The sequence below is a fragment of the Phacochoerus africanus genome, chromosome 10 (assembly GCF_016906955.1).
Source record: "Phacochoerus africanus isolate WHEZ1 chromosome 10, ROS_Pafr_v1, whole genome shotgun sequence".
Classification (NCBI taxonomy): domain Eukaryota; kingdom Metazoa; phylum Chordata; class Mammalia; order Artiodactyla; family Suidae; genus Phacochoerus; species Phacochoerus africanus.
The window spans coordinates 71,291,084-71,316,502 of NC_062553.1; the positions used below are offsets into that span (position 1 = coordinate 71,291,084).

General features: G+C 38.7%; 1 protein-coding gene across 4 annotated transcripts in view; it reads left to right on the top strand.

Annotated features, from left to right (window-relative positions):
- USO1 (USO1 vesicle transport factor) overlaps positions 1-25,419 on the top strand; it is an 88,987-nt gene that overhangs the window by 62,121 nt on the left and 1,447 nt on the right. For 2 of the 4 annotated variants that reach the window (XM_047799350.1, XM_047799351.1), the window contains 12 exons: positions 191-402; positions 1,783-1,803; positions 11,102-11,212; positions 11,530-11,648; positions 12,007-12,188; positions 12,563-12,684; positions 16,515-16,653; positions 17,625-17,788; positions 18,726-18,815; positions 21,983-22,081; positions 23,551-23,658; positions 24,614-24,829. In XM_047799350.1, coding sequence (XP_047655306.1) covers positions 191-402; positions 1,783-1,803; positions 11,102-11,212; positions 11,530-11,648; positions 12,007-12,188; positions 12,563-12,684; positions 16,515-16,653; positions 17,625-17,788; positions 18,726-18,815; positions 21,983-22,081; positions 23,551-23,658; positions 24,614-24,829 — 1,583 coding nt within the window. The remainder of the gene's footprint in view (positions 1-190; positions 403-1,782; positions 1,804-11,101; positions 11,213-11,529; positions 11,649-12,006; positions 12,189-12,562; positions 12,685-16,514; positions 16,654-17,624; positions 17,789-18,725; positions 18,816-21,982; positions 22,082-23,550; positions 23,659-24,613; positions 24,830-25,419) is intronic. The other 2 variants (XM_047799353.1, XM_047799352.1) reach the window with 1 other exon arrangement.

A 25,419-nucleotide genomic window follows, 5' to 3' on the forward strand; every position in this document is an offset into this window, starting at 1 on the left:
CTTTGTTCTGCTACTTTTCTTCCAAAGTATTCTTTTGTCATCTTCCATTTTGTTTTGCAAAAACAAATTTTTGAAAGTGTTACTTAATACTACTAATTAACAAAATTTTAAGTAATATTTCATACTATTTTTGTGTGTAGAAAACAACATAATTAATTTTTACATTATTATTTGCCTGCCATCTTTGTAGCAACAGGTATTTCAGTCTCAGCTGGTCAGTTGTTATGTGGAGGTTTATTTTCTACTGATTCGCTTTCAAACTGGTGTGCTGCTGTGGCCCTTGCCCATGCGTTGCAAGAAAACGCTACCCAGAAAGAACAGTTGCTCAGGGTTCAACTTGCTACGAGTATCGGCAACCCTCCTGTTTCTTTATTGCAACAGTGCACCAACATCCTTTCACAGGTAAAGTAGCCAGCCTTCTAAAGTTTCATTTTGATGTCAGTGATGCAAGGATTTAAGGGTGTTCTTAGTAGATGCAGATGAAAAAGGAAAGAGGCAAGGACTGTACAGTAACTCATTGTCACCAGAAAGACAATGAGAAGAAGGCAATAAATAGTCTCTTAAGAATGGTTTTGCCAAATAGTGAATTAGGCTGCATCATGATGAAAATACCTGTTCTGGACAGAAAGGTGGTTTTTTGGGATTTGTTTTCTTTTTGTATTATCCACACCAGTCTTGCCTGTCATTTTCTCTTGCCACTCAATAGTTAAACTCAGGTCAGTTTATGAGAGGGAATAGAATAGAGTGGTTCATGTCTGTGTACCTCACTCTTTCTCTTCCCAAAGCAGTAATTCCTTTCAGAAAACAAAGAGAATACTGATCCATTGCGTAAATAGTTAAACAGGTATGCCCCTTGATATTTGTGAGCTCTCCAGTCCTCAAAAGCCCAAGGCATATAATTTACCTAGAAAGATGTAAACATAATTAAAAATGTTTGCATTCCTTTAGGCTCCTCACGAAAACAGTGAAGCTTCACTGAAATGTGGATGCTGAGGCATTTAGGAATGCCCCTTACTCTTATAAGATGATTTGCCCACATGTGTCGCCCTGCTGTTAAACAGTTCAAGTTCATGCTCTAGCAAAACTATTAAGTCATCAATATTCAGAGTTACTCAGGGAGAGTAAAAATGTACATGAGTCTAAAATTGCTCTATTCACTGGTATTATCCTATCGTGTCCCCATAGTAATATACTGAGTCCGTCTTAATTTTGCCATGCTCATTGAATTATTTTATTGAGAGCTTTTAAAGAAACGTCAGTGCCACGCATAGGAAGTTACCAATGAGAACTTAAAAATTAACTGTAGTGAAAAGGGAGCTGATAACTAACTACCTTTTGTTGCCTAGAGTCAACTTACTTTGACTGAAAGCTTATGTTATCTTTATCTTTTATCTCTTAGCAATTTTTTTCAGACTACCCAAAAATTCATATCCTTACTTAATACTTATCATTCTCATGTTGCTGTGTGTGGAAAAGATCTTTTCTTAAGCCAAATAATGATTAACTGCCTGACCACCATCACCCCACAGACTTCGCCTTAACATTGCAGTTACAACTAATACATAGTGAGAATCCTCAAGATAGTGGTATCTTCCTCCTCTAAGTAACCATAGTGCTATAAAATTATTATTTCTCCTCTAAGATGTGGTTACATTATTATATAACAAGATAGTCCCAAATTATTGGCTTGAGTTTCTAGAGAGGTGTATTTGAGGAATTTTTCTAGATTGACATTTTTTAAAGCAGTAATATTATGAATAATTTTTAATGTATAATTTGCAGGGTGATAAGATCGACCGACGGGTATGTATTACTTGTTTGGGCTTAGGCATTTTCCTCTTACAGCAAGCCTTTTTCTTTGTCTTGGATTTTGCTGATTGTTTTTTTTTTAACTGCTTGTTTGAAGTTATATTCTACTCACACCTTTACATTGTCAGCAAGTTTATCTCTACTGTGAGTGACTCTCCGGTTTTTCTCCGTGGGGTATTGAAGTGGTGTTACTAAGGACTGTGGGAATGAGAATCTAAAGCTATACTCCGGCTTCCTCTGGGGATGCTTGCACTTTCTGGAACTCCTGGGTTTTGGCTTTTTGGTGGTTTTTATGTGTTTTTTCACCCAAGCTTGCTTCTTTATTTCCAGTGAAATCATTTCAAAGGTAGTAAAATATAGGATAAGGAATTTTGTCTGTAATCAGTACATGAAAGGATGAGATGATTGGTATATTTTTCAATAACTTAGGTAATACAAAACAGTAAGTATAATTTTGTAATTTAAAAGAGTTTAAATTAAATACTTTGAGTTATTCAGGATGTAACCATTGCTACACTGCCATTGGGGATTACTTTTTGATGCACATGGGAGACGACTGTGATTTGTGTTTGGTTTTGATTTGTTTAGTGGAGTATTTGACAAAAAAAAGGCATGTGCCTTAATATCTATAATTGGGGCATGTATTAATTATGCAGTGTGGGTAGTAATAACTGAGGTCCCATTAGGAATTGTATCTTTGTGTATGAGCATGATTTAACACTCGTTAGTAGCTCACATACGGACTTATTTGACAGGTTTAGCCTATAGTTTTTTTTGTTGCTTTTTAGGGCTATACCTGTGGCATATGTAAATTCCCAAGATAGGGGTCGAATTGGAGCTGCAGTTGCTGGTCTACCCCACAGCCACAGCAATGCCATATCTGAGCCACATCTGTGACCTACACCACAGCTCACAGCAATACTGGATCCTTGACCCACTGAGTGAGGCCGGGGATCAAACCCGCATCCTCATGGATACTTGTCAGATTCATAACCTGCTTAGCCACAGTGGGAATGCCCTAGTCTTTAGAATTTTGGGTATTGGGTAAAGTAATTTAAAAGTATACACGTCAATCACTTCAAAGGGAAATTTTTGAAGGTGTAATTTATATACAGTAAAATGCACCAGACTTTAAGTGTTCAGTCTGATTTTTGATGTTCGATATACATCTATAGGCACCCCTAAAACAAGATGTACAATGTAGTATTCATAATCCCAAAAAGTTTCATCATGCCCCCACTTTTTTTGATAGACAAAAAATAGATTTATTAAGATAGGACGCTTGTGAGAGATGCAAGCAGGCAGGCAAGGAGGCTCTGCCATCATGCCCCTTTTTTATTCTCTGTTCCCAGAGGTTACCACTAGAAAGCAAATCTGATCACAATAATCTAGAACATCGGGTTTTTTTCAGTGAATTTTATTATATTTATAGTTGTACAACCATCATCACAACCTAATTTTACAACATTTCTATCCCAAACCCCCAGCCCATCCCTCCCTGCCACCAACCTGTCTCCTTTAATAATCGTAAGTTTTTCAAGTCTGTGAGTCAGTTTCTGTTCTGCAAATAAGTTCACTGTGTCCTTTTTTTTAGATTGTCCATATAAGTGATGGCATATGACATTTGTGTCTCACTGTCTGACTAACTTCATTTAGCATAATTGTCAGATCTATCCATGTTGCTGCAAATGCCATTATTTCATTCCTTTTTATGGCTGAGTGATATTCCATTGTGTGTATAAACCACATCCTCTTTATCCGCTTCTCTATCAATGGACATTTAGGTTGCTTCCATGTCTTGGCTATTGTACATAGTGCTGCAGTGAACATTGGTGTACATGTATCTTTTTGAGTCATGGTTTTCTCTGGATAGATGCCTAAGAGTGGGACTGCTAGATCAAATGGTAATTCTGTTTTTAGTTTTTTGAGGACTCTCTACACTGTTTTCCACAGTGGTTGCACCAATTTCCATTCCTACCAACAGTGTATGAGGGTTCCCTTTTCTCCACACCCTCTCTAGCATGTACTGTTTGTAGACTTCTTGCTGATGGCCATTCTGGCTGGTGTATGGTTGTACCTCATAGTGGTTTTGATTTGCATTTCTCTAATTATTAGTGACGTTGCATGTTTTGTTGTTGGTTTTTTTGCCATCTGTATGTCTTCTTTGGAGAACTGTCTGTTTAGATCTCCTGCCCATTTTTTGATGGTGTTGTTTGTTATTTTGGTATTGAGCTTCAGGAGGCGTTTGTGTATTTTGGAGACTAATCCTTTGTCGGTTGCTTCAGTTGCAAATATTTTCTTCCATTCTGTGGGTTGTCTTTTTGTTTTGTTTAGGGTTTCCTTTGTTATGCCAAAACTTTTTAAGTTTAATTAGGTCTGATTTGTTTATTTTTGGTTTTATTGTTATTACTCTAGGAGGTGGATCTGAGATGATATTGCTGTGGTTTATGTCATCGAGTGTTCAGCCTATGTTTTCCTCTAAGAGTTTTATAGTATCTGAACTTATATCTAGGTCTTTAATCCATTTTGAGTTTATTTTTGTTTATGGTGTGAGGAAGTGTTCTAATTTCATTCTTTTATATGTGGCTGTCCAGTTTTCCCAGCACCACTTATTGAGGGGACTGTCTTCTCTCCATTGTATATTCTTTTTTTGGGGTTTTTTTTTTGGGGGGGGGTCTTTTTGCCTTTCCTAGGGCCGCTCCCGCAGCATGTGGAGGTTCCCAGGCTAGGAGTCTAATCAGAGCTGTAGCCTCCAGCCTACACCACAGCCACAGCAATGTGAGATCTGAGCCGTGTCTGCAATCTACACCACAGCTCATGGCAATGCTGGATCCTTAACCCACTGAGCAAGGCCAGGGATCGAACCTGCAACCTCATGGTTCCTAGTTGGATTTGTTAACCACTGAGCCACAATGGGAACTCATCCATTGTATATTCTTGCCTCTTTTGTCATAGATTAGTTGACCATAGGTGCGGTGGGTTTAATTCTGGGCTTTCTATCCTGTTCCACTGATCTATATTTCTGTCTTTGTGCCAGTACCATACAGTTTTGATGATTGTTTCTTTGTAATATAGTCTGAAGTCAGGGAGCCTGATTCCTCCAGCTCCATTTTTCTCTTTCAGGATGTCTTTGGCTGTTCTGGGTCTTTTGTGCTTCCAAACAAACTTTAAAATATTTTGTTCAAGTTCTGTGAAAAATGTCCTTGGTGATTTGATAGGGGTTGCATTAAATCTGTAGATTGCCTTTGGTAGTACAGTCATTTTGACAATATTTATTTTTCTAGTCCAGGAGCATCCTGTATCTTTCCATCTGTTTGTGTCATCTTTGATTTCTTTCATCACTGTCTTATTGTGTTCAGAGTGTAGGTCTTTTTCTTTTTCTTTTTCTGTCTTTTTAGGGCCACACTCATAGCATATTGAAGTTTCCAGGCTAGGGGTCGAATCGGAGCTGGAGCTGCCAACCTACACCACAGCAATAGCAACATGGGATCTGAGCCACGTCTGCAACCTACACCTCAACTCACAGCAGCTCTGGATCCTTTAACCCACTGAGCGAGGCCAGGGATCAAACCCGTGTCCTCATGGATCCTAATCAGGTTTGTTACCACTGAGGCATGACAGGAACTCCAGAGTACAGATCTTTTGTCTCTTTAGGTAGGTTTATTCCTAGGTATTTTATTCTTTTTAAATTGATGGTAAATGGAATCATTTCTCTAATTTCTCTCTGTGATCTTTGTTAGTATATAGAAATGCAGTTCATTTCTGTATATTAATTCTGTATCCTGCAACTTTACCAAATTCATTGATGATCTCTAACAGTTTTTTGGTAGCATCCTTAGGATTTTCTAGGTATGGTACCATGTCATCTGCAAACAGTGACAGTTTTACTTCTTCCTTTCCAATTTGGATTCCTTTTATTTCTTTTTCTTCTCTGATTGATGTTGAGGTAGTTTCCATGCCCACTTTCTGGAGGGTTTTTATCAGCAATGGTTGTTGGATTTTGTCAGAAGCGTTTTCTGTATCTATTGAGAAGATTATATGGTTTTTATTTTTCAGTTTGTTATTGTGGTGTATCACACTGATTGATTTGCAGATATTGAAAAGCCTTTGCATCCCTCAGATAAATCCCACTTGATCATGTTGTATCATCCTCTTAATGTATTGCTGGATTCAGTTTGCTAGTACTTTGTTGAGGATTTTTGCAGTGCATGTGAAAGTCTGTGTGTGCCTTTTGAGAATGGAATTTCTGTTTCCCCCAGTCCCGTGGAGCCCCTGCGCACAAGCTCCACTGGCTCTCAATGCCAAATGCTCTGGGGGCTCCTTCTCCCAGTGCCAGATCCCCAGGCATGGGGACCTGACATGGGGCTCAGAACTCTCACTCCTGTGGGTAAGCCTCTGTGATATAGTTACTTTACAGCCTAGGCCTACCTGCCAGGTATGAGGTTGTTTATATTGCGTAATTGCCCCTCCTCCCATCTCGATGTGGCCTCCTCTTTGTCTTTGTTTTTGATAGCTTTCCAGTCTGTTTTGTTGAACATTGTTCAGCAGTTGGTTGTAATTTTTTTGTTTTTATGAGAAGGTGAGCTCTAGTCCTTCTACTCCACCATCTTAACCCCATTTCTCCTAGAACATCATTTTAATACCTAGACACCAGAAGTTTCAAATGTTAGTGTTTCCTGTTTTTAAAATGAACAATGAAGACGTACTAAACTTGAAATCTACAAAGAATATGAGGGATTTTTGTTTAGAAAATATAATGGGGCAACATAATAGCTTGCTAGGAATTTTCTGGTGGCTCAGCGGATTAAGGATCTGGCGTTGTTACTGCTGTGGCTCAGGTAGGTCACTGCTGTATTGCAGGTTCTATCCCTGGCCCAGGAACTTCCACATGCTGCAGGCCTGGCCACAAAAGAAGAAGAAGGAAAAAAAAAAAAGCTTATGTTAGAGATAACATGGTTAAGCTTCATTTATTTTCTGGTTTTTTTCCATCCCGTAAAATCTGTGGTTTCTAATAACGAAACCCTCAGAATGCTCTGAAATTATAATTTCACTGTTCATTTGTCTTCCAGATCTTGTCAGTGGTTCACAAACTGTAGGGGCATGGGGAGAAATAGTTGCTTCTTTTTTTTTTTTTTTTTTCTTAAATCTGTGACCATACATACTTTACTGTAAGGTAAAATGAATAGTCTTAATCATACAGTGAGATGTGGCTATTCTAAGTATTTATTTTGTAAGGAATCCATCAGAAAATCAGAGAGCACTGAAATAGAATGTTTTGATTGCTTCCATTGCCCAATTTCTTTTTTCTTCTTTTTTGTCTTTTTGTCTTTTTTAGGGCCGCACCCATGGTGTATGGAGGTTCCCAGGCTAGGGGTCTAATCAGAGCTGTAGCGGTAGGCCTACACCAGAGCCACAGCAATGCCAGATCCGAGCCATGTCTGTGACCTACACCACAGCCCACGGCAGTGCCGGATCCTTAACCAGGGATCAAACCCAAAACCTCATGGCTCCTAGTCGGATTCATTAACCACTGTGCCGAGACGGGAACTCCTCGTTGCCCAATTTCTAATTTTACTTTTTGGAAGGATAGAGCAGCTTGGTCAGGATTTTGTTGAATTTGCCTTATCACCAAGAACTTCCACATTGAATAGAATAAAACAAAATAAACCATGTATTAACCATTTAATTAATGGTTGGATTGAACCCTCGCTACAGTCAACCCTAGCCACTTGCAGTGGCAACTCAGGATCCTTAACCCACTGTACCACAAGAGAACTCCAGTGGTTTAGAAATCAAAATGGTATAAGAAACCTTCACCCCATCTCTGTTCTAGTTCCCCACCTCCTATTACTCAGGTTTTTTTCGACGTCTTGAAGTGTTTTGGTTATATATATTGCCTGTACTGCACCTTGTTTTTGTTTTGTTGTATTTTTCCATGTAATACCATTTTGCACTTCGACTTGCAAAGTGAAATAAGGTTGCAGTGAACTAGATTATCTGTTTCCTGACAACCTCACCAACAGCTGGTTGTCAAACTTTGTACTTTTGCCAGTCTGTTGATAGGTGAAAAATTCTTATTTCATGAGTTTTAGTTTACATTTTTCTTACTGAAGGCTGAGTAGCTTTCTATATGTTTATGCATTATTTGAAGTTTTTTTCATGAACTCCCCATTCCTAGATAATATCATCTGGCCATTTTTCTTGTTGGGTTGTTAATTATTTCTTGTTTATAGGAACTCACATTAAGGAAATTAACCCTTGTCTGTGATAAGTTACAAATATATTTTTCCTGATATGATCTTCGTGTTTTGTTTTAGATCTTATTTTGTTTTGCTATGGTATCAGACTTTTCTTTTATCGCTTCTGCATTTTAGGTCATACTTAGGCCTTCCCCACTGCAAGATTTTAAGGAATTTGCCAGTATTTTCATCTCATACCTTCTGGTTTCATTTTTGCATTTAACCCTTTGTTCCATTTTTCTCTGAACTGAGTGAGCTATGGATCCTCTGATCTTTTAAACTGCTATCTAGTTGTCCCCACATTTTTTAAGTCTATCTGTAACTGCGCACAGATATGCTGTCCTTTTCATATACAGAGTTCCCATTTGTACCGGGATCATTTCTGGACTTTCCAGTCTATCCCTTGATTTCCATTAATTAGTGTGATCTCCTTGCTCTCCTGCATTGTTTTTACAGTTTCCCTAGTTATTCTTTTTTTTTCTTCTTCCAGATCCTTTAATCCATTGAGCAAGGCCAGGGATCAAACCCAAGTCCTCATGAATACTAATTGGGTTCATTACTGCTAAGCCGCAGAAGGAACTCCCCCCTAGTTATTCTTGCTTGTCTGTTTTTCCATATGAAGTTGAAAACCAGGTTGTTTAGTTCCAGGAAAAAAAAGAAAACTTTTTGGTATTTTTATTTGGATCAAATTTTAATTTTATAAATCAGTGTAGAATTAATATCTTCATGATCTTACGTTTTCCTCTCTAAGGACACTTGTATCTTTCTATTGATTTCTGTCTACTTTTGTGCTCTTTAGAAGTGTTTTTAAATGTTCCTTGTTTAGGTTTTGTACACGCTTTTTTGTTTTTGTTTTTGTTTTTTTTTAAGGGCCGCACCCATGGCATATGGAAGTTTCCAGGCTAGAGGTCAAATTGGAGCTGTAGCTGCCGGCCTGTGCTACAGCCACAGCAACACAGGATCCAACCCTCATCTTCGACCTACACCACAGGTCATGGTAACACCAGATCCTTCAACCACCGAGCAAAGCCAGGGATTGAGCCCCCATCCTCATGGATACTAGTCAGGTTCTAAACCCACAGAGCCACAATGGGGACTCCTATACCATTTTGATTAGTCTCTTTTCTGAGTACTTTATCTTCTTTTGTTGCCTTGATAAAGAAGGTGTTCTATTCTATCTTTTAACTGGTTCTAACTAGTTATGTTTGACTTTGTTCTTCTTAACCTTCAGTTAGACCCCAAAGGACATACTTTCAAAATTGAATCAAATTCCATTTTTGTTTACTCAGACATTAGCCAGTGATTTGATTGGATTCCCTTATATATACAATGTTGGCATATTTGGTACCTGCAAATGGTATTTCAGAAGTAAACTTTTTGTACAAAACCAGGAGAAATCAACAAAACATTTGCATTTATAATTTTAGTAATTAGTTGTAAGATTTCTATGGAACACAGTCAGTTCAGAACAACTATTTTTAAGTTTTCAATTTCCTAGGGTAATATGAAGATATGTTGTGGACACAATAATGGCATAAAGCCAAGAGAAAAGTAAAAATAATGCCTTATGTAAAAACTAAATTCATGCTAAGTAATGCTTACTTGGCAAATCTTTTGAAGAGGTCTAATTTGAATTTGTTTAATTAAATATTAAATATACTTGAAAAAAAGATTAAAGAAAAGGCCAAGATATTGATATCAAGGTTCATGAAATTAGAACAGTCTTGCTGGGTGATAGAAATTTTTCAAAACAGAGTAATGGTTACTTTAAATCCATTCCTTGTCTAGACCTTTGAATAACTGTATTTTGGCTATTTTCTGAAATTATTCCCAAAATGATACTTTACTAAGCTATTTTCCATTTTTTTGTTTTAAGCAAGTTTTGTTCTTCTTAAACAAAAAATACGGATTATGTAATACAGTGTTGTCATTGGCAACATTGTTAGTTGAGGGAATATCCCATATAAGAAATGTGTGTGTTATACTAAAATTTAGGAAACTGTGATTTTGATGGATATGCAAGTTTCAGTATTGTTTAACTATACTTGACAGCAGTATATTTAGTGGCTTGAGGCACTTAGCTAATTTAAATAAATCTTTTTCTCCTTCATTATGTTTATAATTTCTCATTATTTGGCATTTTTCAGGGAGTTTGTAACATGGTTTATTTTCTTGCTAGAGAAATATATTCCCTAGTGGATTAACTGAATAATTCATGAGATTTTTTTTTTCCCCACAACCCAAGCCACAGCAGTGACCATACCAGATCCTTAACCTTCTGAGCCACAAGAGAACTCTAGATTATTTCTTTGTATTTTTCTTGATGTTTTTTGAAGGTAGTAGAATTTGTCCTTTTATCAGAAAGTTATTTTCAAAATTTTGGCTGAAACATCATAAATTTGCCAGCAAATTTATGTTATTGTAAGGTGTTTTAGGATTGATAAATGTTTTTAAGCATTGTATCTTTCTTGCTGAGTAAATTGGGTTTTCCCACTAATAGCATTTTAGATAACCTGATATAAGCTTACGAACATGGGTCAAGTCTAATTTCTTTTTTTTTTTTAATTCACATGATTTTTATTTTATTTTATTTATTTACTTATTTTTGCTATTTCTTGGGCCGCTCCCACGGCATGTGGAGGTTCCCAGGCTAGGGGTCGAGTCGGAGCTGTAGCCGCCAGTCTACACCAGAGCCACAGCAACGCGGGATCCGAGCCGCGTCTGCAACCCACACCACAGCTCACGGCAACGCCGGATCGTTAACCCACTGAGCAAGGGCAGGGACTGAACCCGCAACCTCATGGTTCCTAGTCGGATTCGTTAACCACTGCGCCACGACAGGAACTCCTAATTTCTACTCTGTTTATTTTGCAAAGTGCAGCCCGTAGAGGACACAAGAGTGCATTCTCTTGTTCAGTTTTTAAAGTCTGAATTCCTGACACATCTTTTATAAGATAGTAAATATATTTTTATGCAGATGAGGAGGGAGGGGTCTAGGGCAATGTTGAGTTTGAAAAAAATAAATGAGATTTCTGCCAACTTGTTTATTGCAGGGAAGCAAAATACAGACAAGAGTTGGATTACTAATGTTGCTTTGTACATGGCTAAGCAACTGCCCCATTGCAGTAACGCATTTTCTTCACAATTCAGCCAATGTTCCATTTGTATCCTTTATGTGTTAGTAAGATACATGTAAGTATTTATTATCTTTTCCATTTCTTCCTTTCAAATAGAGGTAGCTCCATGCCACAAATATTTGAATTCTCTCTATGTTGTAACTTTTCCAACCATTAGGATGTTAATAATGCTTGCTAAAGCTGTGTGTGTGTGTGTGTGTGTGTGTGTGTGCATGCATGTGTGTACTATTGTTTTATGCTTGCTTGGACTATGTATAGAATTTCTTGTAGAAACTCTTGCATGAATGGTAAAACATAATACTCTAGATATAATGAACTATTAGTTTTCTTAACAAAGATTTCAGCTTACAGGACAGATTGCAGAAAATCTTGGAGAGGAAGAGCAGTTGGTCCAAGGCTTATGTGCTCTTCTGTTGGGCATTTCAATTTACTTCAATGATAACTCACTTGAGAGCTACACAAAGTAAGTAAGGGGAACATGCAGGAGTAAAATGACTTGCTAATGTCATCCAGAGATGATAATAGGAGTTTCCACTGTGGTGCAGCAGGATTGGCAGTGTCTCTGCAGCATAAGGACACAGGTTGGATCCTAGGCCCAGCACAGTATGTTAAAGGATCCGGTGTTGCTGCAGTTGCGGCATAGGTGAAAACTGTGGCTCGGATCTGATGGCTGTCCTGGGAACACCATATGCCATGGGGCAGCCAAAAAAGAAAAAAAAAAGAGATGAATTTTCTCTGCCAAAGTATAATGTAGACCAAGCTCTTATGTTTTGTTATGACTTTTTTTTAATTTAAGCATCTCAATATGTTTATCTCTGTAGAGAGAAACTAAAACAACTAATAGAGAAGAGGATTGGCAAAGAGAATTTCATAGAGAAACTAGGATTTATTAGCAAACATGAGTTTTATTCCAGAGCATCTCAGAAACCCCAGCCAAACTTCCCCAGTCCAGAATACATGATATTTGATCATGAGTTTACAAAGCTTGTAAAAGAACTTGAAGGTAAGACAACAAAGTTTATCTTGCTATTCATTATGGGGGTCCTAGGATTATATTATATATGTATATTATGGACACGTACAGATTATGTGGTAAGCCTAAAAGTACTTTTTTCCAAGCTCTTGGTCTGTAGCCCATTTAAGGATTTTTGGGGAAGTCCCCTTATGATGCAGCAGGTTAAGGATCCACTGTTGTCCCTGCAGTGGCTTGAGTCCCTGCTGTGGTGTGGGTTGAAAAGATGCTTTCTTATCTGTCATACAGATAGGCCATACTGATCTTAAGTCTTAATTAAGTCTGATCTTAAGTCTTAATAATTCTGATCTTAAGTCTTCATAAGTCTTAAATAAAATAGCATTGTAAATAAGACTTTTTTGCAGGTGTGATAACTAAAGCTATCCATAAGTCCAGTGAAGAAGATAAAAAAGAAGAAGAAGTGAAAAAAACATTAGAACAGCATGACAGTATTGTGACTCACTACAAAAATATGATTCGAGAGCAAGTACGTACTGATAAATGATAGATACTTTTCTGCTTTAGGGAAGAATTTCTCCTGGCATTTCCTTTTTTTTTTTTTTTTAATTTTTAAATTTTATTTTATTTATTTATTTATTTTTTGTCTTTTGTCTTTTGTTGTTGTTGTTGTTGCTATTTCTTGGGCCGCTCCCGCGGCATATGGAGGTTCCCAGGCTAGGGGTTGAATCAGAACTGTAGCCACCGGCCTACACCAGAGCCACAGCAACGTGGGATCCGAGCTGCGTCTGCAACCTACACCACAGCTCACGGCAACGCCAGATCATTAACCCACTGAGCAAGGGCAGGGACCGAACCCGCAACCTCATGGTTCCTAGTCGGACTCGTTAACCACTGCGCCACGACGGGAACTCCTATTTTTTATTTTTTATCTTTTTAGGGCCACACGCAGAGCATACAGAGGTTCCCAGGCTAGGGGGCAAATCGGAGCTACAGCTGCTGGCCTACACCACAGCCACAACAACATGGGATCCGAGCCACATCTGCAACCTACACCACAGCTCCCGGCAATGCCGGATCCTCTGCCCACTGAGTGAGGCCAGGGATCGAACCCTCAACCTCATGGTTCCTAATCAGGGTAATTAACCACTGAGTCATGATGGGAACTCCTCTCCTGGCATTTCCAAATGCAAGAAGATACAGAAAGTAAAGCTGATCATTTTCCTAAATAATTCAAAAAACATTTAAGTATTCAACAAACGAAGAGCTTAATATGTGCTAAGCAGAGTGTGGGATGTTGTAGACAAGGACATGGATCAGACGTGTTCCCATGTTACGGTCTCATCAGGAGAGAAACCTACACATTACTGTGTCGCACGTGCTATACCGTTATTTCATCTGGTGATAAAGACAGTCAAAGCACTCAGAGGCACCTAATTTAGCTAGGTGGGAGCAGCAGCTTAGAGCAGACAGAGAAGCTGAGTCCTGAAAGGGTAACTATGAGTAAGGTCGGTGACTGCTGCTTTTTTGTTTACTGTGTTCCAGGTGCTTGCCAAGCACATTTAAACACTAACTCATTTACTTTTCACAGCATCCCTAGGAAGTAGTTGATATCTTTAGTTCAGAATAAATGAGAAATCTGAGACTTAGAGTGTTTAAACTTGTCAAGGGTTACTCAGAGATTGGTGGAACAGAATTCAAATACATGTGTGTTACTGGGACTCTAGCTCATACTCTACGGTGTAAAGGGGGCAGACCTGAGAAATGTGGAAACTAAAGAAGATAAAACTGGCAGGACTTGTTAGTGGTTGGCTGTGGGTATGGTGGAACAGAAAGGGTCAGATGTGATCCTTACTTAGATCTCTGTCTTGCACAACTGAATAGATGGTATTGAGCCAGATGTAGAACCTTACAGAATGAGGCGTTCCCGTCATGGCTCAGTGATTGGCGAATCCGACTAGGAACCATGAGGTTGCGGGTTCGGTCCCTGGCCTTGCTCAGTGGGTTAAGGATCCGGTGTTGCCGTGAGCTGTGGTGTAGGTCGCAGATGCAACTTGGATCCCACGTTGCTATGGCTCTGGTGTAGGCCAGCAGCTACAGGTCCTACTGGATCCCTGGCCTGGGAACCTCCATGTGCCATGGATGCGGCCCTAGAAAAGACAAAAAAAAAAAAAAAACCTTACAGAATGAAAGGGAGCTGACTTACCAGGGTGGATAATGATGAGTTAGGTTGAAACTACATTTTCTTTCCTTTTTTTTTTTTCTTCTTTCTTTTTTAGGGCCACACCTGTGGCACATAGAAGTTCCCTGGCTAGGGGTTGAATCAAATCTGCAGCTACTGGCCTACGCCACAGCCACAGCAACGCCAAATCTGAGCCATGTCTGTGACCTGAGCCCCAGCTTGTAGCAACGCCAGATCCTTAACCCACTGAGCAAGGCCAGGGATTGCACCTGCAATCCTCATGGATACTAGTCAGGTTCACAACCCACTGAGCCACAACGGGAACTCCAGAATCTGCATTTTCAAATTCATCAATTGAAATTTTCTTTGCAGGCTACCAGTGAATGCCACACTTGCATGGTGCCGAGCACCTTAAATCTTCCCCTGCATTCCTTCAAAATGTGTTTCTTGGCTTTCTTCTCTCATGTAATTCCTCATTGTAGTATATACTTTTTTTGGAATGGAATCCTAGAAAGTGCTGCGGTACTATCTGAAAAATGAGATTATTGGTGTTAAAATCCATCGTCACGAAAACAATACACGGGGTTGGGGGGGGGCATTTCCTGTGGGGCAGGTGCTGCTCATTTCCTGAAGGGCCCTCCATCCTACAGCTTGTGCATAGCTTAAGGCAGGCGGCAGGTAGGAGCTTGTGAGTAGAGCCCTTTCAGTGAGAGCTACCTGTGTGTTTTTCTCTTTCCCACAGTCTATACTGTTCTGATTAAAATTCTAAGAATAAAAATATGCTAGTGGTATATTTAGCATTCAGTCTAAGCTTTTCAGTTTTATAAGCAAGATAGTAAATTAGAATCATCTTTGAATGCTCCAAATTTGACTCACTATGCTACCCATGGTTATTAGGATTTTTCATCTATCTTAGTACAAATATGTAGTCATTTCCAGGTGGTAAAGTGTAATCTTGAGAGCAATGGGAAATAAATACTTGGCATGTGATATTATAGCTGGAGCTTGGAGCTGACAAATATGGTTGGTTCGGAAGAAGAAAAGAATGATTTTACACAAGTATTGTAATGACTCTTCTTTACAAATGTTAATTTTAAATATTCCCACCATTTAAAATGCCACTTGGCAGGCAGCAAGCATCAAGAGCTATAAAATGTTTATATAAACTTTGAATTACATTTGAAAATTCATCCTAAGGAAATTCTCCAAAATTCCAAAAAACAGTTATATGGACTAAGACATTTATTGTAATGATATTTATCATTTAGAAAAATGGAGAGGAACCTCGTTGCTTTTGAATATAAGTTAAATTGCATCTACTGATTAGTATGGGGAAATTATTATTGAATAGTAAGCATATTAAAGGTTTCAAAATGATATATGGACTGATTATGACAAGTTTAAAAATTTTGGATTGGAAAAAAATTAGAAGAAAATAAATAGATCTAATTCCAGCGAATTACATTCAGGTGGTGAGAGGTGAAAGCTCTTTTTTCAGAATTCTAAATGTTCTGTTAACAGGATTGTCTTTTAATGTTAAAAGCAATGTAGACGCATTCTTTTACGTACATATACTAAGCTTCTTAGATAATTTGGTATAAATTTCTTAATTTGATGGTCCATAAAATGGAGTTTTTAAAATTGACCCCACTCCCCACCCCTAAACTGGTAATTACAGTGAGATTGTAGGCTGCATTATATAATGGGGCCTCAAAATCTTATAGTTCTGCTGCATGTTAATTGGCCTTGGTGCATGTATTAATATGTTACTGCTTGGAATAACCGTCGTGGCACAGTGGTTAATGAATCCAACTAGGAACCATGAGGTTGCCGGTTCAATCTCTGGCCTTGCTCAGTGGGTTAAGGATCCGGCATTGCCGTGAACTGTGGTGTAGGTCATAGATGTGGCTCGGATCCCTCATTGCTGTGGCTGTGGTGTAGGCCGGCAGCTATAGCTCTGATTAGACCCCTAGCCTGGGAACCTCCACATGCCGCGAGTACGGCCCTAGAAGAGACCAAAAAAAAAAAAAAAAAGTTACTGCTTAATTATTGAATGATTTTGGATATGCTGAGTGCTTGAACATCCTCACCCAAAATAATCTCTGATTTTTAATTTGTTCATCCCCTCAATGGTAATTAGTATCAACTGAAAGCACTTGAATTGTTTTGCTTCCTAGGATCTACAACTTGAGGAATTAAAGCAGCAGATTTCCACGTTAAAATGTCAAAACGAACAGCTCCAGACAGCAGTCACACAGCAAGTATCTCAGATTCAGCAACACAAGGATCAGTATAATCTTCTTAAAGTTCAGCTAGGTAAGCATAGCTGGCCATTACTATTGTAATGTTCCCAAGAGTTGGACAAAAAGTCAGACGGATAATTCTTGTGGACTAGTCTTTCTCTAACCTTTAGTTAATCATTGTGACAAACTTGTAAGTAAGAGTTTGAAGTCCAGGCTCTTTGGCATGTGTTTGATTATCTGATCCATTGATTCTCAACCATAGCTATCTATCCTTTAAGATCCCCTGAGATTTTTATCTTTTAATGCCAATACTGAGACGCCACTGAAGTTTCTGACTTAATTAGTTAAGCTTGGATTTAGGCATCAGTAGTTATTACAAGCTTCCCCAAGTGATTCTAACGTATAGCCAGTTGAGAATGACTGGTCTAACCTTTGCATTTTCTTACCTGCAAAATAGAGCTTATAACAGCACCTGTGACATCTGAGAATTAAATGACATTTTATGTATATATAACTCTTGTTCAGTGCCTGGCACATAAGACTGCAAATGCTTGTAAGTAGTCTCATTCTAAAGTGGTTATGATTAGAATGCTAGCTGCTTGGAAATACAGTTTATTTTACTTTTATGAAGTGACTAAAATTTTCAGAAGACAAAATTTTTTACTTTCTTCACGAAAATAATTTTTCAGTTATTTTAGTCCATATAGAAAACTATTCCTTTGTGAAGAATTTTTAAAGGGGTTTTATTTTCTCTTATATTAGTTGACAATTGGAATTGAAACTACTGTAATTCTTCATCTTAGATCACTAAACCATGCAGTTTAGTCTTAAGGCTATGCTGTTTTTCCTCCCAGAACCCTGAAAATATTGGTTCATTATTTGTATCAGTACGTTATTTTGCAAAGGTAAAATGTGCTTACAAAAGTGTTGTCAAGGTAATAATTAAAGAAATTATATATTTATTTTATACTTGAATCTTCCATTGAAAAAAATGAAAAACTTAAGTTTCATGCTGGCTTTTCAAATTTTATGCCTGTGTAATAGGAAAAGACAATCAGCCTCAAGGTTCTTACAATGATGGGTCTCAAATGAATGGCATTCAACCGGAAGAAATTGGTAGGTTGCGAGAAGAGATAGAAGAATTAAAAAGTAATCAGGAACTTTTACAAAACCAGCTGGCTGAAAAGGACTCTTTGATTGAAAATTTGGTAAGAAATTTTTAAAATTTTTAAACAAGAGGTCAAGAGTAATTCTCATTATCCTGCTCTTTAAAGTATCATATTAAGGTTTTAGAATATGAGCTCTGGTGTCAGACTGTCTAAAGCTTCAGTGTTTCCTAGCTAATTGAATTTGAGGAACTTAGTTTGCCTCTTTAAATTTATTCCCTGATATACAAAATAATGAGGATAATACCTGTTTTATTGTTGAGAATTAAATGAGATACTCTATAAAGCTCTTTTAATACATGGAAATTGCTAGATAAATATCTACTTTTATGCTCTTCATATGACCTCAGATTAGTGCTTGGATTTTTTAGGGGGTCTTTTTTTTTTAAGCCCTCACCTGCAGCATATGGAGCTTCCCAGGCTAGGGGTCAGATCAGAGCTGCAGCCGCTGGCCTACGCCACAGCCACAGCAATGCCAGATCCGAGCCACATCTGGAACCTACACCACAGCTCACAGCAACGCCCGCCAGATTCTTAACCCACTGAGCAAGGCCAGGGATGAAATCTGCATCTTCATGGATGCTAGTGATATTCGTTTACGCTGAGCCACAATGGGAACTCCAAGTGCTTAGATTTTAAAAATCACTTATTTTTAAATTAATTAGCTATGGGAGTTCCTGGTGTCCTAGAGGTTTAAGGACGACTCAGCATTGTTACTGCTATGGTGTGGCTTTGATCTCTGGCCCTGGAACTTCCCCATGTCATGGGCACAGCCAAGTAAATAAATACAATTATTACCAATGGAAAATTTGTAGACAGTATGTGCTATATTAAATGCTATATTTGATATAAAAATTAAAATGTTGATGTGTAATTTTTTGGTAAACATATGATACATAGCTTAATGTGTTCAGTTTTGGTTTTTTCCTATCTCTTCAAATTGAATTTATTTCATAGTTTATTTCTATGCTCTTTGTAGAAATCTTCCCAACCATCACCTGGCACAAATGAAGAATCTTCAGCAACAGATTCAGCAAGAGATTCTGAACAAATAGCAGACTTGAAACAGGTCATTTTTTCAGTTTAATTCAAGCTATATTTTTGCCTTGCTTTAGTTATAATAGCATAACAGCCCTGAAATTCTATTAATCCAGAGCTACTCTGTCAGCTATAAGCAAAATTTGATGATGAAGACAGCCATTTGAAAATCCAGAAGCTGTTTTAATTACGCAGTGATGGTATTTTGCTTTGTATTGTGTTTTTACTTTTCTTCATATTCTTTTTAACAAATCTCAGCATCTTACCCAGATAATTTGTGGATTATCAGTAAACTAACAAGAAAATTTTAAATATGTTTATAAACTGCAAAGATGAATATATAAAATTGTACGCCTAATTTTCTTGATAACTGCTTGGTTAAAGGTTTGGGGCATTTATTTTATTTTATTTTTTTTTGTCTTTTGTCTTTTTTGTTGTTGTTGTTGTTGTTGCTATTTCTTGGGCCGCTCCCACGGCATATGGAGGTTCCCAGGCTAGGGGTTGAATCGGAGCTGTAGCCACCGGCCTACGCCAGAGCCACAGCAACGCGGGATCCGAGCCGCGTCTGCAACCTACACCACAGCTCACGGCAACGCCGGATCGTTAACCCACTGAGCAAGGCCAGGGACCGAACCCGCAACCTCATGGTTCCTAGTCGGACTCGTTAACCACTGCGCCACGACAGGAACTCCGGTTTGGGGCATTTAAGTTCTATCCAGGGAGTTCCTGCTGTTACGCAGCAGTTAAGGATCCAGCATTGTCTCTGCAGCAGCTCAGGTCACTGCTGAGGCTTGGGTTCAATCCCTAGGGGGTTAAGTGTTGGGCACTGCCACAGCTGTGGTGTAGGTCACAGCTGCAGTTTGGATTCAGTCCCTGGCCCGGGAACTTCCATATGCCACATGCACGGCCAAAACTAAGTAAGGAAATAAATAAATCATTCTATCCAGAAAAATGTGGCTTTTAGAATTGGAAAAGGGAAAAATAGAAAGTAAATTTGTGTATATCTCAATTAGATGACGCTAGCTAAAAAGCAAAGTAAACATTCCCTGCTGTAGTAATTTCTATTATCTTGGAAAGCAAATTAAGCTTTTTCCTATTTGGTTAATTTATGTAGTTTTGTTGTTGTTGTCTTTTCTAGGGCTGCACCTTTGGCATATGGAGGTTCCCAGGCTAGGAGTCCAATCAGAGCTGTAGCCGCTGGCCCACATCACAGCCACAGCAACGCCAGATCTGAGCCGAGTCTGCAACCTACACCACAGATCATGGCAACGCCGGATCCTTTCCCCACTGAGCGAGGCCAGGGATTGAACCTGCAACCTCATGGTTCCTAGTCAGATTCACTAACTACTGAGCCACGACGGGAACTCCAATTTATAATTTTTATAAATTCCTATTAAACTAGATAGTACAGATTTACTTCTATCCAATGAGAAAATTTAATCTATTTGTTCAGATTTGTAAAAATTTTTTTATTTTTAGTCAGAAAAGAGAGGACGAAATTATTTACAAATAGAATTAAATAACGTAATAATTGGAAGAAAAACCTAGAAAAGTTTGATCACTCATTACTATATTATTCCTAAACAGGTTGCTTTTTTTCCCCTGTTAAATTTTCTTTCTTTCTTTTTTCTTCCTTCCATCCTCCCATCCTTCTTTCCTTTCTTATAAAAGGAATATACATTTCTTTAAAAAAGAAAAAAAAGTAGGGAGTTCCCGTCGTGGCGCAGTGGTTAACAAATCCAACTAGGAACCATGAGGTTGCGGGTTCGGTCCCTGCCCTTGCCCAGTGGGTCAACAATCCGGCGTTGCCGTGAGCTGTGGTGTAGGTTGCAGACGCGGCTCGGATCCTGCGTTGCTGTGGCTCTGGCGTAGGCCAGCGGCTACAGTTCCTATTCAACCCCTAGCCTAGGAACCTCCATATGCCGCGAGAGCGGCCCAAGAAAAATGGCAAAAAGACAAAAAAAAAAAAGAAAAAAGAAAAAAGGTAATACTAAAGGGAGGAGTGACCAGCCTGGCCAACCCAGGACTGACTTCCTTCTTATTCCAGCCTCTAGGTGGTCCTTACTCACTGACTTGTCTGATCTGATGGGAATGACTGGGCACAGAAACAGAATGTGTTATTTTGATGTCTGTGTATCCCAGAGTAGAGGCTACGGTCAAACTTTTTTCTTTTGTCTTTTTTAGGGCCACTCCCATGGCATACGGAGGTTCCCAGGCTAGGGGTCACATCAGAGCTACAGCTGCAGGCCTACACCACAGCCGCAGCAACGTGGGTTCCAAGCCATGTCTGTGACCTACACCACAGCTCACAACAACGCCAGATTCCTGACCCACTGATGGAGGCCAAGGATCAAACCCGCATCCTCATGGATACTAGTTGGATTCGTTTCCACTGAGCCACAGTGTGAACTCTGACAGTTTTGTTTTTTAATGATATATAGTAAAATACAGTATAAAAAGAAAACCGAAATGGTTCATAATTTCAATGTTTAGAAACTCATTTTGATAACTGAAAAAGCAGAATAGTCAAAAGTATGTACATGATAGACAGTTTTTAGGAGAATAAAAGAGCTTTTACATGGCAGCATCCCACTGCTTACCTGGTATCTCTAGACACAGCCTTTGGTTGAGAACCACTGTTAAAATTGCTTTATTTTCCTGTATTTGTTTCATGGCAGAGAGAGAGCAGGAAGATTGGAAATTTTAAACATTAATAATATATAAACTTTCAATTAATCCTCTCATCTTCACTATAGCACTACTGCTTTTATCTGTGTTTGCTTCAAAAGTGACCTCCATGGAGTTCCCTTGTGGCGCAGTGGATTAAGGATCCGGCATTGTCACTGCAGCAACTCCATTGCTGCTATGGTGCGGGTTCAGTCCCTGGCTTGGGAAATTCCACATATCACAGGCATGGGGGAAGAAAAAAAAGATGCCATTAAGAGCAGGAAAAGACAAGCCACGATCTGGAAGAAAATACTGTCCAAGCAAATGTCTGATAAAGTACTTGTATCCAGGGGACCATCAAAAAAGAGAAATGGTTCTTTCACTTTAAGTTTTAAAACTTGGAAGTTGTGCTTTTAGAGAGAAGTGCTAAAAAAGAAAATAATTTTTAAATTTCCTCCTGTAAATAGACATTTCCTTGATGAAATTAATGTTATTATTTAATGTTACAACCCAACTATTTTTGTCTCATAGGAACTGGCAACATTAAAGTCTCAGTTAAACTCACAATCTATAGAAATCACTAAACTACAGATGGAAAAGCAGGAGCTGTTACAGAAAACAGAAGCATTTGTAAGCTAACTTTTTTGTTGTTGTTGTTCTGAAAGGTAATAAACACAAGGTTGAGAGGTTATTTCTCAGCTATTGTGGAAAAAAAACATATTTGTCAGATAGCAGCTTCCCTTCAGGTGATTCATTAGCTAGAGTTCCAGGCACACAGACTTCTTGGCCATGTGAACATCCAGCTGTGGTATAGGCACACTCACCAGGTCATTCTGATCAATTACTTATAGTTCATTTTGCTGGTGTTTCGTATTTCACCCATCTTCATCCACTTCATTTTCCTGCTGGTATAAAATTGTCGAAAACCTTGTTGGTGACCCACGCAATTCACAGGAGCCCAAGCCATCAGGCAAACAGGTCCTTCTGGATCCCTCCCGGGGAACCACATCTCTATTCCAGCTTCTGCTGAGATGGTTGATTGGGTCCCTGTGCCACTTGAGTAACCTCTTCCCAAATGGTTGTCCAGGCACACCCTGGATGTTTCCATGCTCTGTCCTTTATTGCAGTAGGGAGGGGCTGAGAATGTTCTAAATCGTCAAGTTCTCATTCCCTTTTGCTTAACAATTTCTTCTTCAATTTGTCTCTCTCCTCTCACATTTCACTCCAAGCGGCAAGGAGAAATCAGGCCTTTAACACTTCAGCCAAGTTCTTTGCCACTTTATAATGAGGGTCACCTTTCCTCCACTTGCAATGACATGTTCCTCTTCCCTCTGGGACCTCACCAAAACCACCGTTAACACCCACACTGCTACCAGCATTCGGTTCACAGTGATGCATGTTTTCTCTAAGACCATAGAAGCTTTCTCTAAAGCTCTCCTCTTTTCTTTTTGAGCCCTTCCTCAAATTGCCTTTAATGTCCTTATTTCTACCAACAGTCTTTTCAGGGCAGTTTAGGCTTTGTGAACCTCAGAATTCTTCTAGCCTCTCCCAAAGCCCCTTCCACATTTTTCAGTATTTATTACATCAGCATCCACTTCCTAGTATTTTGTAGAAAAAAAGAAGAGGAAAGACTGAAAAATTGTGATATAAGAATACTACCTGTAGCACTTAAGAAAATACCTGTGTTTCACCAATTAATGGCATTCAGCTCAATATCCCCACCTGTCTCTCTGAGATTAGTGTAGGCCTAACTTACAGGAATTTTATGGGGAAAGGGCCTTGAAACATATTCTCTACTTATTAAATGCCATGTTACAGCTACGTTAGAGCTGTGCCATTGACAGTTTACCTGGTCTGACATGGAGGCTGCTCAGCCCAGCCTTCCTCACCCTCTGCTGAGATCTGGTGCCACAGCGCTCCTGACTCAGCTCCTCACTCCAGGGGGAGCACTGTTCTGTACGTAAAGATACATAAGAATTTGATTTTCTATTATTTGGAAATAAAATTGCAAAATAGCAAGAAAATTAAATCATCTCTGGAATTTCGTATTGATTACAACTTTAAAGAAACATTTTTTTTTTTCCAATTTATACTTTCAGGCAAAATCAGTTCCTGAACCAGAACAGAGTGAAACTGTAACAGCTGCAAAAGCTACTGATGTAGAAGGAAGACTGTCAGCATTATTACAAGAGACTAAAGAATTAAAGGTTCGTTTTCTGGAAACTTTGATTCATTGCATATTATATGAAACAAACCCCAGGAAATTTTATTTTATTTCATTTCATTTCTCTAATTCTTAGATTAATGATGAAAGTTAATGGGGTATAATTTTATCTCTCTGTCCATTCCAATTTTGATGACTGAAGATTTTTAAATGCCATTTCAAATAATGATATCAACTATGTAAAATAAAAATGTCTATGAATGTATTTTAAAAGTAAAAACGTTAGTTTTCTTATCCATCTACTATACTCACAATAAGAAACAAGGAGTACAGATTTGGCTAATCCACAGCACCTTGTGTGATGGTGCCTTTTTGATTGTGGTCAAACTCCTTTATTTTTAAGCCATGGATTTTTACTTGAAGCTATTTCTTTTTCATTTAATCATATGTATGAAGTTGGGCTAACATCTTTTTTTAAACTGAGTTCTAATTCTGATGCTAAACCAGGCTTCTGCTGTAAAATGTTTTGTGTCTTCGTTTATTCCTCTGATTATCTGAAATGGTATTATCTCTTGGGATTTTCTGAGGAATAGATAAAACTATTTTTTGGAGTTAAACTCTATCTTTCACCAATAACCACCTTTGGAAGTTCCCTTATGGCTCAGTGGGTTAAGGATCTGGCATTGCCACAGTTGTGACAAAGGCTGCAACTGCAGCGTGGGTTTGATCCCTGGCCTGGGAACTTCCACATGCCATAGGCATAGCCAAAAACAAAAGAAAACAACCAACAAATAACCTTCTTTGATGTATAGCTTAACATAAATCCTCATGTTACTAGATGAATGTGTATTTTAAACCTCCTATGTCCCCAACCCCTAACCCCAAACTCCTCAGATTGGACAAGTACAGTGATTTATCATAGAAAGAATGTATTTGATAAAACCCTAGGAGAGTGAATACTAATTTTGGATTAGTGATTTTCACCTTCCTTTTCCTAGAATGAAATTAAAGCTCTGTCTGAAGAAAGAACTGCTATTAAAGAGCAGCTGGATGCATCTAACAGTACCATTGCCATTTTACAAAATGAGAAAAACAAGCTCGAGGTGGACATTACAGATTCAAAAAAAGAACAAGACGATCTTTTGGTGCTGTTGGCTGATCAGGATCAGAAAATATTTTCATTAAAGAATAAACTCAAGGAACTTGGTCATCCAGTAAGATTGCAGTGTTTCCAAAAATGATTTCTTTTGTGTTTCTTTATGATATGTTTTTTAAGGTACTGTACTGTGGTGTGGAGGTGTTGTGCCTGTGTATCACTCAGTGTGTGGGTACGTGAACGTGGTATTGTCCACTGCTTTCATGGTACTCAGTGAAATGACTTAAGTGTAGTTTCCAGCATTTATTAACTATTCTCGTTTGGACTCTGAGCCTAGAAAGTGAATTGATTTGATTTCTCCTGTGGTAATAAGAATCTCACCATCCAAATGTGCTGTCCTCTTTGGTCATGTTGGTTCAGGTGCACGTGTGGAGAGGTATAGTCATCTGTCAGCAGGTTAACCTATGAATCTCATCTCATATTCAAAATAACAGGGAGTCATGAGTAGTAAATGAAGGAAATCAGTTCCCTGGTGGCTCAGCAGGTTAAGATCTTTTGGTGCTGTTGGCTGATTTTTTTTTTTGTCTTTTTGTCTTTTTGCTATTTTTATGTGGAGGTTCCCAGGCTAGGGGTCTAATCGGAGCTGTAGCCACCGGCCTACGCCAGAGCCACAGCAACGCAGGATCCGAGCCACGTCTGCAACCTACA